The sequence below is a fragment of the Lingula anatina genome, chromosome 1 (genome assembly GCF_051362555.1).
Source record: "Lingula anatina isolate TDL-2025a chromosome 1, LinAna3.0, whole genome shotgun sequence".
Lineage (NCBI taxonomy): Eukaryota > Metazoa > Brachiopoda > Lingulata > Lingulida > Lingulidae > Lingula > Lingula anatina.
This window is the reverse complement of record NC_141767.1, coordinates 52,617,118-52,634,510: the sequence shown is the minus strand read 5'-3', so window position 1 is coordinate 52,634,510 and position 17,393 is coordinate 52,617,118. Positions and strand designations below refer to the sequence as shown.

General features: G+C 40.1%; 2 protein-coding genes across 10 annotated transcripts in view; both read right to left on the bottom strand.

Annotated features, from left to right (window-relative positions):
• The window catches only part of LOC106165036 (uncharacterized), a 139,086-nt gene that overhangs the window by 68,520 nt on the left and 53,173 nt on the right, over window positions 1–17,393 (bottom strand). Inside the window, exon 1 of one of the 9 annotated variants that reach the window (XM_013543111.3) lies at window positions 3,289–3,751. The exons of the other annotated variants lie outside the window; for them this stretch is intronic. Within the exon in view, the coding sequence (XP_013398565.2) occupies window positions 3,289–3,399 (111 nt within the window). The 5' untranslated portion in view covers window positions 3,400–3,751. Of the gene's footprint in view, window positions 1–3,288; window positions 3,752–17,393 lie in introns of those variants that run through there. 9 annotated transcript variants of the gene reach the window in all.
• LOC106165039 (transcription factor Sox-11-B-like) lies at window positions 10,699–12,994 on the bottom strand. Its single transcript, XM_013543115.2, has one exon. The coding sequence runs from the start codon at window positions 12,819–12,821 to the stop codon at window positions 11,754–11,756; it is 1,068 nt and encodes a 355-aa protein (XP_013398569.1). The 5' UTR covers window positions 12,822–12,994; the 3' UTR covers window positions 10,699–11,753.

The following is a 17,393-nucleotide window of genomic DNA, read 5'->3' as shown; positions in this document are numbered from 1 at the left end:
CGAGTGGGGTAACAGTTCAGTTATGAGACACCTGCAGGAGTGGGGGGGCTAGTTAACTGGTTAAAATGATCAAGGGTTCATTGGTCCTGGTTAAGTAGCGTCTGTCATCCAGACACCACCTAGGGTCGGCCTTTAAATTTATTTACAAGATAATTCAGTTTTTAATGTCAGAGCTTAGGTGTCTAAAAATCCTCAACTTGGCAAATGTAAGCCAGGATATAAGACAATCAAACACTGCAGTCTCATCCTCAGTAAGAAACTGATGAAGCCATTATCACAGTTAGCAAATCAATACTGAACAGAAATATATGTAGAAAAAAATGTATACCGGTATATGGCAATTTCTAAGTAGCTATGGTTTCTGATTGCCACAATGAGAGCTTAAAATGTAAATACTTTCAAATGAACAAGTGTCCTTGACAAATCAATTTGATTCTTAAAACCCTGAGGCCACTGGGTATTCATTGAAATAGATAATGTTTAATATCAGAAACAAAATACCTGAAACTTTCACCAATTACAGAGCAATTCTCCAAAATCATGCATTAAATTGCGTATCTTTTTATTTATTTATTTTTTCTTGCCCATTTTTTTATCAGTTGGTTATTACTGAAGCAAGTGAAATGCCTGTTGAGCAGAATTATCATCCTACCAGATACTGGAATGAATACCACTCTTTCCTAAGAATGAAAAGGAGTTGGAAACAAACAAGCCACCAACCTAGCCAAGATCTGAACCTTACTCAACTCAATGATAACTAAGCTAATGTTTGAGTGAGCCAAAAACAAAAAAGAGGGAGAACATTATAGCTCTTTAATCATTATCCTAAATGCAAATGCACCTTTTATCCTCATGTTTTAACACATAGAATCGATAGGAGCGGCAGATACTGGCAACAATAATCATACAGATGGTTGCCAGTCAGATAAATGGTTATGGAACAAAAATATCAGACCCTTGGAAACATTCTGCCTAAGGATCTAGTTTAACCTTACAGTTACTGCATTTGTGGGGTATCATAATTCCAGAAAAAATAACTTAATCGTCTTAAGAATAAGAAAGTCGTTATTTCATCTAATGTTTGTTAATGCTACTTATCGCATTTTTGGATTTTTTTATGCACAAGTTAATATTGAAGGTGATGCTTGAAATATCATGGCCCCTGTTCTGGGTTGTAAAACTGTACGTCATCAAAATCCCCTGGAGTATACATACATCCTGGCAAACAAGAGAGTGTGCTCTCTGAAAGATGACTTCTAATCATTATAGGCATTTCTCTCGGTCTTTACCGCCTACAGAAATTTGCCCAAGTGACTGCCTGCCGACAAATTTGTAAAAACTGCTCTACAAAACTACACAGAATGAAGAGATGATTTTACTTTCTTTCAATTATAATAATTATAATAATAATAATAATAATAATAATAATAATATGCTATGCGAAACATTTTACAGAGCAAACTCTGACCAAAATCTAATCTTCTTTACTATTTAAAACACCACACATTTCCAAGAGATTCCACAATGCTGTACAAGGTTTACAGGAGTGAAGAATTATTTTAGTTTAAAAGCAAATTGTTGTTTCATCAAAAAGCAAAACCTGAAAATACAGTACAGGTACCCATCTTAGGAGCAAATGAGAACTGGTGTGCTTGTTAGAGTGTATTAAAAAGACCACTGTCCCTGGGGACAAGACAACCCTGGTCATCAATCCACAACAGATTAATTTGATTAAATTGTTAATTTCTGATCTGGTCTCATTCTTGTAATGTGCATAGACCAGGCTTCAGAAGAGAAAAATAATTTCTGGGATATTTACAGTTGCATACCAACATCAACTAACTAGGTTTGATGGTTCTATCAACTTTTTTCAGTCACTTTTACTTGCTGGCATTTGAAGAATCTTAAATGAATCTTGAATCTTGAAAACTGCCCATGGTGTGACCTGCTGGCTTCAGGGAAAATTCTTTTATTTCATCACCAAATATCAATTGTGAAAAAATCTGTCACAGGTACTAAACCACGCTAGTTATAGGGATAAGTAGTTAATTATAAATTATAAAAAATGCAAATGGACTGGGTAGAGCTTCACAATATCAGAATGATTTTTAAATACATAACTGCTGAATAACTAATTATAGTCTAATTAAAGAAAAACTCTTTAAGAAAGATGTTTTCTAAAAGATATCAGTAAAAAATTGATCACATGCTTTAGATTGCCTTATTTTCAACTTATCCTGTTTGTAAAAATAAAAGATGGAAATATTGCTAATTCTCTAGGATTTCAATTAGGTATTTTCTGATATACAGGTGCTTTTTCACATGACTTAACGAAATCTTTACAGAGTCTGTTAATTATCAACCTTTACTTTTCCGCCATTATGAGAAAATCAGTAAGTAGACAGAATTCTATGAGATATAATATTTACTTAATATAAAGTGCTCAGATGTAAAAGGGGACTTATCTTATTCAAACAATGTATTATGAATACTGGCAGTATTCTGATGTTCAATACTTCCAGCTCTATCTCTATCATTGTACATGAACAAATTTTTCTGTTGGCTTTATGAAAAAAATTGATTTCTACTTCCTGTCGACTGCTTTGAGTAAACACTAACCAACATTTTAAATCTGGAACCTCTTCCAGGAGGAGGGAGATCAACAATGAAGAATCTTGGTAATTGCACCTGGTAATTGCATGGACAATAAACTTAAGAATTTTACACTTAGGTAACTATAGTTCATATTCACCTAGCCTGAAATTCTATCCCAGTGAAAACTGGATAATACTGTGCACATCTGCCTGCATGTCAGGGATAAGAGACCAGAAAATACACTGGGGAATAAAGTAGTTCAGGTGTATGGGTGTATAAATGTAAATACCAACTCTAATCAGATGGTTAAAATGGATTTTTATTCATACCTTCAGGAAATGGTTTTACAGCATTTAAAATATGTGTGTTTGCCCATGTTCAACTGGTTCATTTGACTCAATGAAGTAAATGCATTATGCCCAAAGGGACCAAAATATATTTTGTTTTATATTTAATTTCTTACAAAACCATAATTAATCAGTGGCATAAAACATTCATCATTATATTTCACATTCTTTTATGAAACTACCACTGAAATAAGACGCTGCATTAATAATCCAATTCATTATGAAACGTATGTATCATAGATATAAGACACATTGGAAAATGGAAAAAAATTATACATCTAACGTGTATAAAGATCGACATTATTTTGTGCTAAAAATATCAACGCTATGCAGTGCTTAATCTCACCTTGCACTGTGTAATATTGTGAACGGCCAACTCCACTCTTGCAAAGTTCCCCTTGCCAAGGGTCTTGTTTTCCATAGAATAACGGCCGATACATTGTATTTTCTTCCCCATCCTCAAACACCCATGATTTCAGCATCTGAAGCGTGGTGGACTCCCTTTGCAGTGAGTCAAGCGGATCTGCAACTGTTCGCAACAATGTTGTTTCTCAAATCACCCAGAGAAGCCTGCAAAGCGATATCAATATCCAGAGACCCTATATATTTTCCCTCTGACACGAAAATAGCTTGATTCCCCGGAATGCCGCTCAACAATCAACAGTCAGGCGTTTACGTAGCGTGACGTCGCTCTACAATGGGCATTCACTGAACAATGCACATTACAGGGAGCGAAGACGTTTACGTCAGCTTCTAGCAGCCGGGGTAAAGGACGAAGGACTTCGTAGGCATTCAGTGTCCAACTGGACAGTGTTTCGACGTCCGGTTCCTTGCCGCAAAAAGTCCAAAATAAACCTTCGTGGCTGTTTTATCGTGTAAGGTTTGGTATACAGAACATTGGCAATCAATACCAATTAACATTTCTAGTACAGCATATGAATGTAACATCTTCAGTGATGCCGTCACCGGGCTTTCTGGTGTTTTCATCGATTACTAAGCTTCGTCGAATGGCCTGCTACATAAATATTTCAGAGGAATCGCCATGTTAGAGTTCAAGGATCGACTATTTTTAGTGTCGGCCATCCACATGGCTAACATTATAAGGTGGTACGAAACAACAGGCCACCCCCTAACCACGATTTGGTGTGAGAAATTGTCTGAAGAACGTCAATTCATTGACCCTAAAAGGAATACTGTGTCACTAATGCTATAATCTTATCACCTCTGCATTGATCGTCAAATCTTAGGAATTAATTGTTTTAAGTTATTCCGAGTAAATATAAAACATTGCATTATATTTGCTATCGGTATTTGTGAAAAGAAAAGATATATCTTTTAACAGACCGACAATGACAATTTATCAAGAGCAGGCATACATATGTGATAAGACTATCAGCAATGGGAAAATGTAAGCCGAGAAACAAAACGCACAAATTGATTAATTTTGCTCGTCGCAATGAACAATATTCTGTTTTGTTTCTACATCATTGTGTTACAGTCCACATACTAGCCCTACATAACGGTCAGTGGCCTGAAAGTTGATACTGGGAGACAAAAATAAGTAGATCAATTGGCTAAAAAAGTTCGACGCTCTTCTTATTAAGGCTAACCAATACCACGTGCTTTGGTCGTAAAATAAACTGTGACGTCACGGACGCTTGGTTTGAACCTTTTAACAGCGTTTTTCTTTCAGCCTGGTATATTATAAACTTTATTCTTAATTTTGCGCGTGTCAGTTTACAGTAACAAGCTATTTTTAGGTATGTCGACACAAATAATCAAGACGTTATCAGAGGCGGATCCAGAGCTATTTTATGACAGTCTTCCAAATTACCAGTATCTTTGTTGATCCATCCTCCATTTTCGACCGTCATCCGACAGAAAAAAAATTAGATAACCGTCAATATAAACTTGAAAATCTGACCGTCTCCCGCCCTGCCTTTAAAAGCATTATGATAAAAGAAGTTACGCGCGGTGAAAAATCAGAATCCTTATCGGGAGAGACTACACATCTACCAAATTGGCTCTCTCTATCACTTCAGCAGTGTATTTCACTTATTAACTTATGTGCGAGCACAATACCATAACACTAGCTATACAGAATGTAACATAGGAGTGCTAGATCACTTAAAACCAGCCCGTCTACAGATGCACATGCTCACTTTTTACCATTCTGTGAGGATATCAACTTCACATTTCTGATATAGGCCTGTGTGATCAATTTTCTCATGTTGTGTTGAATAATTTCGGGAAGGGGTAGTCTGCTTTTATCATTGTTTTTACTAAAAAATTATTCGGAGGAGGCTGGCATTTGTGATAACGCGTTTAGCAAAACATCGTTTCAAATTGTTTACAAGAATTAAATAAAAGCACGTCAGCCCCTTGCTAAACAACTACAAAAAGTTTCAATGAGAAGCCACAAAACGCCATTAAATGTAACAATAGTCATTGAGCATTTGTAACTTAAACATAATTATGGCTGTGCACCTGCTGTAGAGTGCGTGTGCCAGACTTGTCCATCTTTTTTATACCGGTACAAATAGTTAACCAGAGTTAACCAGAGTAAATATCAATTGGTTTTATTTGCTAATTTAACTGTTTAGAGTGTGTTCTCCTTTATCAAATTGCCGGATTAAAGTTTACCAGCAAACTACGGAAACATTTCCATGTATCGGTTCATCATCTGAATTCCTTAAGTGATCCGTTTGTAATGATTTGTTCTACTATTTTCCTCGGAGGCCAAAGTCCAAGGAATATATATTTGTCATTATTTCCGAGCAACGGGATAGTGTATGTATCGCAATGCCGTCTAGCGGCGGAGAAGAGAATGTCGATTTCCTTGAAACCAGTTCTTTAACTAGGTGATAAACCAAACGGCATATGCACATTTGGCATCAAGCAAGAAAAAACGAGAGAAAGAGAGAGGGAGGGGAGGGGAAGGGAGGGGTATTCTAAGTCGAACGCCTAGAAAGAGAGAGAGAGAAAAAAAGAGAGAGAGAGATGCCGGAAAATTCAACATTCGGTGGGTAGCATTAAATTTTAAGTGTAACTTTTAGTTTGCTTTTACTATGATATGTTCAGAAAGCATAATGCCAGGTCCCACTGTTTATTGATAGCAAAAAGGTCTTATCAAAGGAGCATTCGCAGTCAAACGCCTATTTGCAAGTGTTATTCTAAGGAAATTTTACTCGATGAGCACCGCACTGATATCCTATTTATATCCCGCCTGTTTCCACTCGACTGGAAATTGGTTATTCTCGCGAGTCTATACAACGTGAGGTGAACGTAAGGTTGCACGTCTCTTTAAATACATTGAGTTTCTCCAGGTTATCTGAGGACAAACAGGGTACCATCACAAGGCACAGAAATAGTACGAGTGTGTCACCTCGATCGTCATTCTGAATTATTTAGGTGGTACAAATAAATAACGATTATAGTATGAGAATTGCAAGGTCGTGCCCCTGTAGCCTTATAACTTGACACGGTTGGGTGGATGGTACAGTCGAGTTAATCTAAGGTTGTGATTATCTAACTCCCATCGCTAGCGCAATAACACACCCAGGTAAAAAGAGGACGAATAAACAGACAATACGCGGTTTCATTTTAGGGTCATCACGAGGACAGGTGTGTGTGCGTGCGTGTCTGTGAGTGTGCTTGCGATCGTGCGTTTTTGTCTACATTAATGAGTATATACATTTTAATTTTAATGAGTATACGTGTTTCAAACTATGGCCGTTGTGGCGTTAATAATAACATGCCCAGCATATATCAATGTTTTATCTGAAAAGCGTGTAATAGTCCAAGGACAGAGAACAATTTAGTTGAGGTGAACGTGAGGTTACTGTCATTCTGCCAACCTAAGTTCGGTTCTTGATACGTAGGCAGGTTTGGATGGGTCTCTACATATCCCAGGGTCGCCATGTATAAAATGGATAAATATGGCAGGTTTAGTAACAGGACCATCTTTCTTTTGACTTCTGTTTGATATGTTGCTCGATTTATATACCTAGGGTGGATTCTTAAGGACAAGTGGAGGGTAGCTCACTTCCCCTTTCTTTCCAAGGGTCGGGATGAATACTCGGGTTTAAGATCTTAAAATGACAAACTTTTTCAGTTTATCATTTAAAATATTTACTCATTATTTAAATGTACACTTGCCTACGCGCGCGCGCGCGTCTGTGAGAGAGAGAGAGTGTGTGTTTGTGTGTGTGCATGAAAGGGGTATGGGCCAGGATATTTTGCGTCATGTACAATCTTCACTTAACCTAAATTTATCTTTCCGTGTATCTCCTGCGTCCCTAGATATGGTTGATATATGGACGGATTTCTAGATGCGCAAAACCCGTTCTTGCTCCAATACGTGAAGAGGTTTATCACTCATCTTTTCCCGTGCACATTTATTGCTCTCCACAACATGGTTATGGCATCTGTACAGGGGAAACTGGGAACAGTCAAGAACACCTGCATCTCACCTGTAACTTGTCACTTTTAGAAGATTTCTGACTCAGTTTGCTGATATACGTAACGTGTTTGTAGGCATGTGATCGAGTAGCGCCATTAATTCAGTACGGCGTCGACTTTATTGAACCTTCACGCGTAAAATACAACCTACTGATATTTCGGCCCAATAAAGGATTATTGGAAATAAAACCTATGCTGTCTACTTCAGAAATTGCGTCAGCTATGAATTTGTTCTTTCGTGAAATGCGCTAGATTTGCCAAGCAGTCCGTAAAATGTAGCCAAATTTAACAGAATCAGTTTCATCTTTTTAGGCGACATGATGCATTCGCGTCACGCAATCGCACTAGTGGCTCATCCAACCGTTTCCCAGACTGTCTCGGCTGACTTTATTTTCATGTCCGTAAGTAAAATTGAATCACTCCCGGAAAGATCAGGGTACCGCGGGCCCGTTTCCCTTTCACCGCACGAGTACTGTATCAATGAATTAGCAGAAGATAAGGCGCTTGATGTCACGCATGTTGTTTTTGTTGTATAAGCTATGTATTAGATTAATACTTGACTGATAGTATTGGCGAGACTGGAGTGCAGTAAAGTCGTCATAACGCTGGACAAGTATTACTGATTACGGTGACGACGGGCACGAGAAAGGTGTGAAAATTTTGCACTATTTCAGTCAAAGTCGAGGTGAACATTTGCCAATTTGGCAACCTTTATACAGTGCGAAACCCTGGCGCTATGACGGCTTTGCCTATCAGAAATATGTACCCGTTCAGTGGAGAAATAAGCGATAAAAACGGCCAAACCCGACATGAACTATTTGCCTGACATCTGCGTGCTTATTCCCAAGGTAAACAGTGATACTCCCTTCACAATAGCCAGTCGTCACGTAAATACACAACGTTTATTCTTTAACAGTGTACAGCCCTGACCCCGGGTCAACAAAAAGTTAAAAGGAAAAGTAAATAAATAAAATAGTAAACAACCGTGTCGGGCATTTTCGGGTCGTCTACCTCGTGAAAAGGTGAAGCGCTGACAGCTATTGATCTGTCGGACGATTTCCCCGTGTATTACTTCAGGCCCGACACGAAACTAGACCCAAGTCCTAGAGAATGACCTGCGACTGCCTCTCGCCACAATTTTTAGTGCGCGAACTTCTCGAACTCGTTCTGCGTGCTAAAGGATTAATCTCAATCCGCACCACATCGCGAGCAAGACCACAGCGTATAATATACACAACTTAATCAGGGTGATTGGGTACCTTATAGAAAGAGGAGGAAATATCACTAAGGGGCTTAAGGATGTAGATAACAGTAAATTGTCAAAATTTGGGTGTTTTTCTGAATTTGTCAGTATTAGATAGATGAAATATCAACTACATATCAACCTATCTTAAAATAATGGAAGTTTACAAATAAACCCGTAATTTTAGCCTAATTGCTGATTTACCCCGGTGGTAGCGTGTCTGAGTTTTAAAGTAGGTCACACTTGTCCATATATGTGTTTGATTGGCAGCTCCACTGTGCAGCTGTATATTTCCCGTACTAGATTGCTGCTAAGCCTATCACATTCTGTGAGTAACGTCGCGCTTTCACTTGCCAAACAATACTTTTCATTTTGAATTTATCAGTGAACTTAATTCTGACGATCTATTAAAGCTTTAAAAAGCAGACATATAGATGAGACGTATATGGGCAAAGGCACTCCCCCTAGGTGTCACGTGGTGAAGAATGCTGACGTCACAACTAACATGGTGGCTGCTGTCAATGCATGGAGGGGGCCTCCGGTTGAAAATGTTCAATATTAATGTTGAAAATGGATGAAAGACATAGTGACAGTTACATAGGCAGTGAGTAGAGGGCTGAACCAGTATAAATAACTAAATTTCTCAGCTTGCCAATGCAGCTCACTGATTATATAACGTTGGAATCTCCGGGGAGCACTAAAAGGCTGATTTCTCTGCTTCAGTTTATGGCTTCAAGAGAACGATATAGACCAGTGTCAAAATTAATTAGAACTTTCAACTGATGAAAGCTAGTATTCATTCGTTAGATCTAAGGTTTGTCTGAAAGTATGTGTCTGGGATTTCATAACATCAGCTCCGTTTTCAACTTAGGCATGCTTTAGTTAGGCTAGGGGGTCTCGATGAACTGGAAACCAAGTTTATTTTGATATCTCTGCTAATTTAACACATATCGCTAATTTGAGGCGCATTCTTGTTGATCCCTATGAGGGCTCATGAGTCAAGCTGTCTACACATGTCCATTTGTAGTGGACTTCTAGTTTTTAAGGTGTAAAGATCATGTTGAGCACACGTATTAAGCATTATATCTCATTACGTAACGATTACATAATAAAATAAGGATATGAAATGAAGAGCTGTTGAAATAAGCTTTCTATTGATATGTAACATGTTGGTATATCTTGGCCGGTTTAGAAGATAGCTACCCCTGTTATCTACATCCTTAAGATGGTTGATACGTGTGACCTCATCCGCAGTGAATTTCCGCTGCCGAAGTGACCCCCACGTATGACCCAGTTTTACCCCAATTCGTGGGTTCACGTTATTGAATCCCCCTGTGTGCCCGTGTATTAGGAGTATCTACGCCTTGGCGAAAATTGGAAATTACATAATTTATTGCGACGTATCAACTGCCGAGAGTGCAGCCCTCTGAATAAGCTACTTGTCGAGAGCAACCGACTTGAATAATCGCTATTTAGAATCACAATTTACTTCTACAAGGCCAGCTGTCTGTCTGTCTGAGTCTTGCGTCTGAAAACGCGTTGCGCCGGGCAGAAGCTAAAGCGAAGGAGTTAGGTATTCGAAAAAAAAAAACCCAGACAGTTGAACTACTTTACCCCGTGTAGCAGACTGTTTGCTTAGACCGAAAGAACGCTACCCTTCGCTGTATACCAGCCGCACCCCCGGGCTTTGGAAAGCGTTTAACTGCAAATGAGTTATTTGACTTACGGCTAATGCACAGGTACGCGGAGTTGAATCAACGTTAAATCACTGTAATTTTCGAGTGGGGCTCAATACGGTTAACAATCACAATCGATGCCACCCTCCGCCCCGGCAGGTGAGGGGAACAATGGCCAGTGCATAAATATTGGCCGAGTTTAACTGGATGACATCTCATGAGACGAAAACAGTCCGACAAACAACGCTGACTCAAGCTGCCAGTCAGTTAAAACTTAACCACGCGGAAATGATCCCCTATTACTAGTTGCTGTCTTACAACTATATCGCGAATGTGTACTGAAAGGATTGTGTGACACAAAATCAACAACGTCGGCTTCTTTTCAATTTTAGATTCTTTTTTACTACAATAATATAGGCTTCTCGTGTACAAATATCCATTTAGGAATTACTATAAATCACAAAGGCCTTCTGTGCCCTCAAAATATTGCAATGTCTTTCGATGGAAATAATAACTTACGATTTTTATACACACATTACTAAACGGTATGTGTAAAGTATTATAATCGGGGAGGCGTTCCCCTTAGAACTACAACACAAATACATAAGAGTATGTTCACATACATAAGTAATTACAAACTACCCACGCATAGTATGCGGTTTTAAAAACATCCAAAACTTATATAAAAGCTTAATATTAAATCGACATGACGAAAATTATGGTGTTTGGAAAGAATGCAAAACTAAACTTAATATTTATATATAGAAACCGCCTTTTATAAAATTGTAGGAAACGTACAAAATTTTTGGCTGAGAAAACTAAATAGACTCTGGTCCGTTATAATCCTCTGTATATATACAGGAATAACTACATACAAAAGCCGCCTGGCCGGCCCGGCTCTTTTCAATCGACCCTTTTCTTTCTCAATGTCTGTACAAAATTAACTCAAGCTGAGTTTGTTCGAGTCTATATATATATACATCGATGTGAATAGTTTCCTTGTGTTCATAGCCCTGCTAAGTTGAACTTCCAAGTCATTGCAAATATGGAATAGAAAAAGTTACATATGGCTTTAATATCGCAGTCAGGTCTGTCCTCTCCTTATCATAATCACAAAAATATAATATTGCAATCCACGTTGAATGGTCCTTAATTCATAGAGTATGAAAAGTTCAAAGTCTGTGGTGCATAGAATAAATAATCGTCAGTGTTCAATGATGAAGAATATGAAAGAAATAATGCGATGACGTGGGTGACAAAATGAATGATGAAGAATGATCTGTACAGAATATTTACATGTCTGGTCGCCATAGAAACTTGATGCGCTATCAACGAGTGACCTAGGTCACTTATGAAAAGTCCCTGCAGCGTCTAACCTAATAGTCACTGAGCACGTTGCGCCTTCATCAGCGGTTTCCATGGTGAACCGAGTCACTTAGTGGGGACTAAGGAGCCGAGACTGGTTTCCAGCCAGTCCCCGTCTATCATTTCGGCTACCTCTGGCGTTGAGTAGTCGGGAAATTCAAAATGAGACGAAACCAACGGCAAAGTGTCCAGATTAAAGTCAGTATCTGCAAGTTTCCCCAAATCCAGCAGGGTCCCTTGCTCATACTGCCAGTTGTTTGGTACCTGAAGAATGTCCGTGAGATTATCCAAGTCTGTGAGGGTCGTATTCTGGCCTGTTGTTGCATTGTCAATTTGCATGGCGACGTCTGAGGTCTGTAGTTGTTGATATTGCTGCTGTTGCGAGCTGATCGCGACTGGGAGCTGCTGAGCTTTCATTTCTTGAGGCGAGAGGTTGTTGTTATTGTGACTGGGAACATCGTAACTATCGTACATGTCTTCGTAGAAACTGGTCGACTCCGGGGTGGCTGGCAGCTCGGAGCTGGGGCTGGAGGGGACTTTGGCCGGAGGTGTGAGCTGACACGCCGAGACGGGCACGTACTTACTCTCTCTAATGTTGTCTTTGAACTTCTTATCAATAGTCAGTTTCAATTTGAGTCGATTGTTATTCAGCTCGCTGCTGTCGCTGCTGTTAGATGAAGTGAAACTAGAGCGGACAGCGCCAGGATGCTTACTTTTAAGTCTATCACTTTTCTTACCGGAGGAGGTGCTTTTCACGACCTTCCCACTCGTCTCAGACTTGGGGTTGGGCTTCACCTTCTTCCTTGGTCTGTACTTGTAGTCAGGATATTCCTGCATGTGTAGTAATCTCAGACGCTCAGCTTCCTCGATGAATGGCTGGCGTTCAACGTCGTTTAACATCTTCCATCGCTTGCCCAGGCGCTTGCTGATCTCGGCGTTGTGCATATCTGGGGCCACCTCACTAATTTTCCTTCTCTCGATCTGCGACCATACCATAAAGGCGTTCATCGGACGCTTGATGTGGTTGGAAGACTTCTTACACTGAGTAGCGTCCGAGTAAGGGGTCACGGAGTCGGGCTTCACGATCTGTGAGCCGAACTGGTCGGGTGTACCGTTGCTGTTTTGCGGAACCATGATTTCACATCGATGGGCTTCAGAATAGCTCCAGCCTTAACATAGAAAACTAAAAGATGTCCAACTTGTGGTAAAAACGGTAAATTTAGCAAGTCTTTTCGTAGTGATTTTCACGTAGCACTGCTTTGGAAGACTACAGCTTGAACTGACTAACACGATCACTCGCACCCTATTTAGCCACGCGAGATCTAATCACAGAATGCACATGGCGTAGGCAATTGACCAATAGGAGTGAATCAGTTACGGAAACCCCGCCTACGGACGCATTAATTGGCTGAGCGAATGTAAACAGTTCACATGAATATGAGGGCATGGCTTTACACTAAAAATAGTGAGTAAGCAAGTGAATGATTGAGACCGCTGATGAGTGGTAGATGTAATATAGGTAAACCTCTATTTTTCATTGCGCCGTTTTCCAGTGAAATATACGTAAAACATTAGTAGCTTTATCGACCGTGGTGGGTAGTAATTTCGACGAAAACATAAATGTGCCGTTTGCCCTGAACACTGAACGCCATCACCTCGAGAGCCCACTTTGACTTACGCAAAAACATTGATGTCACGACCGGTCAGAGTAAACAAGAAGACTGTGTAATTAAGGTGTCGGCTAATCAACACTCAGGTAAAAAGTGAAAACACGATTGTTTTCTCACTGTCGCCGTAAATTCCTTTGTCAAAATAAAATCAACATATTAATTTTTGTCATTCAAATGGCATTTTTTATGTATACCTAGAGCGAAGTTGATCTAACCGCCCGATGCTCTCCGTAAGCATCCCTACCTGTCTCCCTCTTGTTCATGGGAAGATTACAGTAACATTGCGGTGTGGGAAAATCAAAGGGGGGCTCTCAGTACTAGGCTCCGACAAAGCGATGGGTTCCCATGACCTTTTTGGGTGGGTAAAGCAAGCCCGTCCCCCCAGGCGTATCATTCGCTACGTTCTACTGAACATTAAAAGTTGTTAAAATACAATAGTAAAACAGTGGCAACCACATACCTGAATTTATTAATTTCAGGCAAAATAATGTACAAGCTTCCCTTAGTTAAAACGCTGACAGTTTAATACTGTGTCCGTACATGCCAAGTCAGTGAAGTGTGATTCCCGCTTCTAATTAAAGAATTTGCCATCTACACAATTTTCCCTTCCAAATCGAAGCCAGAGGAAATGGTAAGCCGCTTAAATTGGGCTTCCTCGAGCCTTCGCAACAGGGGCCCTTACACTTGTGCGTGACATGTTCGCTGCGTCGCACTTAACACCCAAAAATGCAGTAGGTGCGATGGGCAATACTTCATTTTCAAAAAAAGTATCGAATTTAATATGTTGAACACGTGTTCCCTAAACTTTTCCTTGTGAGTCGAAGTTATTTGGAATCTCAAGCCTCGGCTCAGCTGCCTTACCAAGAAAGGTCTCAGTGTCGAACGCTGTAATTCAACTAACAACTTGGCAGCAGAGCACGCAACAAATTAAGGTGTCACCCACTGCGTCAAGGTGTTCGCCCCCTTGTCCCCTGCCAAGCCGTCCAGACTGACAATAGACCGGTCATTTGCGTGTGATTTATCTATTAATTGATTCAAAATTGGTCACAATTGTGCCTAATAACGATTAGGTAGGATGAGTAAACAGAGGGATTAAGTAATTTCGCTTTTCACACAGATTTCCCAATCAACTTAGGTTTGTCTCAGTAATTAAAAATGTTCGTTACTGGATATGTAGAGGGCACAAGTAGGTGAATCAACTGGCCTCAGCTGCTTCTTAATTAATCATGACAAACTGGGAGCTTATGGCAACGACATGACGAAGAGATCGACTGAAAGTTGATCGCCAGCTTGCAACAGCGTTGCATGCGCTACCAGCAGCATCGTATCAAGTGTTGAAAATGATTTAAAATAAAGCGTGTACGTATTTGGAGTTTTCAGTTGAAGTGCTGTGAAACTTGATCTCAAGATAGGGGTGACACGTCCGCTCAGCCCTGGAGCGGGTTGCTAAAGCATAATTTTGTCTGCAATCTTGAAGCAGGCGTCTCTCTCGTATTCATCATTACAGACAATTTATTTTTTCTGTGCACATAGAGATAACGCTTCGCCTCGTGGAACGCACTACCCCGTTTTTCCCACGCTACTCTCGGTCTTAGACGCTTCCCGCGATGGAAGAAACACGACGAACACACTGCAAAAATCACCGATCGATAAACTCATATTCTTCTGGAGAAAAACGTACGGCACACGACCCTGATTTGCATAATAAGAAGCGCTGTGGAGAAGTGTCGCCGACGCACGTGCCGTGAAGATGTGATTGGCAGGTTAATAGTGTACCGCAAAATTAATACCCATGAGACCTTGCTTCTTTCTCGATAATGTGGCATTAAAGAATCGCTATAAATCCAGCGAAATCTGCCAATTAAGCTGATTCACTTATTAGAAATGTTATTTTCTTTCGTTGTTTCCCTCCAAACAGATGCGCGTTCTCATTTCTAAATAATATTGGAACCCCTTAAAACCACCAAAGTCTTTAATACTACATAAAACACACAGACCAATGCACAGGGCCTTCTTAGAGAGAGAGAGAGAGAGAGAGAGAGGCAAAAAAAACAGACTGAGGTTTTGGTTGCCGGGCAATGGCACGTGGAAAAAGAGCAGAAGACACGACAGATGTGCGGACGACACATGCGAATGCGCGCTTGGCAAAGATGGAATGTTACCAGAAATGGAGTGGATCTCTCTGGGGGCGGATTGAATCATTTTGTCAACTTAAACACATGGTCCCACTTCTCTTTAAACAAATGTTTGCCGTTTGAAATCTTGTCAGCGAGCAACGTTGAGCAAGTTTAGTTTACTTGCCCTTCAGTCGTAGCATTGTCCGCTACAGATAGCCAAAGCTGCCATTTGGCAGATATCTTTCGATTAAGAAGACAATTTATCAATCGTAACATACCGCTATTTGTATGCCCTTGGGGATATAACAAAGATAATTTATCACAATATATATAATAAATTTGCGGAGTATAAAGGTGAAGAACTGCACTGTATGTTCTAACGAAAAGTATAATGGAACGATAAATGTAAGCAAACCAACTATCGGTAGCGGCGATGTACACGGCAAAAGAAGGTGCCACGCTCGAGTCGTAAATCTATTAACAAATATTGTAGACCGTCCAGGAACCTCTTGAAAAACAGAACAAACATCTTAAAGATTGGATGTAACAGCTAATGACCAGAACCAGCGTGCGGGTGACGTAAGCGGCAGGTGTTGGGACCGGGTGTCAATCAATGCGACACGCGACTCGCGGCAGCTGGAGCAACTTCCAGCCAATCAGAGCGCAGGAGAAGCAAAGTCTTGGCATAATATTTGCATTTGCTCCTTTGATGTCACTGGATATTCAGGAAATTAACCACTCGTTCTTGATAGATTTTTTGCCGAAGATTGCTCCGCAAACATGATCAAGACCCGTAGATAAACAGGCACGATACACATGAAATGTTGTTCCACTTCCCAACGAGTTGACATAGCATTATGTGTGCACGCGCCCGCCATAGCACTTCACATTCCTGGCTTTAATGAAGTGTCAACCCATGCACCACCTCTTTTTTCAACATTTCTAAAATGTGAAGTATTAAAACTATGCGAGTAAACATAGAACAGCCGGCGTGTGCGGGGCCACAAGTGTCCTTCTTTTCATATTTCGTTGACATTAGCCGCCAATTATGTTCAAAGGACTGAAACGCAGACGACTCAAAGTTTTTATTTTCAAAAGTGATACGAGCTGGCACGAGCACATTGTGAGCATCTGAATATGATTAGTCGCCCGTATATTTTTGAAGAAACCGAAATTACTTTTCCGTACAATTAAACTTTTGAAAACAGCTCTTCAATTGCAAAATTTTACTGCTTCGACGCCTTGGGCTCCTCTAATAATTCATCAAGAGCCGTTTCTTGTAAAAAGGGCGATGCTTAGGGGTTTTAAGAAAATTGAGGGACCAGCGTAATTATGCCCGACGATTGCGGTGTGGTGGTCCCGCTTTATCCCCCGTCTGCGTTGCTGGGTAGAACAGATGGCAGACACTTGAATTCGAAGCGGTGAATATGGCTAATATCAGAGGACATTTTAGCATATGTATGAACTTAGCGCGTGCCAGGCTATTGAAAACACATCCTTATGTCAGATCGAGTGTGCCAGGCATTCATTCACAGGATACCCTCCCAATTTTGTGTAAAATGAACACCAAGTCTACCATAGGGGCGCGAGTTGAGTTTGATTGGTCATTTTTCACCAAGATGCAGACAGAGACAGGACAAAGATGGAATGGCAAAGATGGAATGTTACCAGGAACCAAAAAGCTTGCTGAAAGTTTTTTAATCGCTCTTTTCCAGAATACACAAAATATGTTTTCGTTTACCATTGACAAAATAATGTGTATTTCGCATAATCAAAACCATAAACACAAAACTATTTCATTTTTTGTCGTCTGAAACTCTTAGTCCACTTTTACATTGTACAGAATAGATGCGGTGTAAAAGTTGGTGAACCTGAACCATTATAAACTCGTATCATACCATAGACCGATTTCTTTTAGA

Coding starts and splice junctions, on each gene's coding strand:
- LOC106165039 (XM_013543115.2), bottom strand. CDS start 12,821: ATGGTTCCGCAAAACAGCAACGGTACACCCGACCAGTTCGGCTCACAG.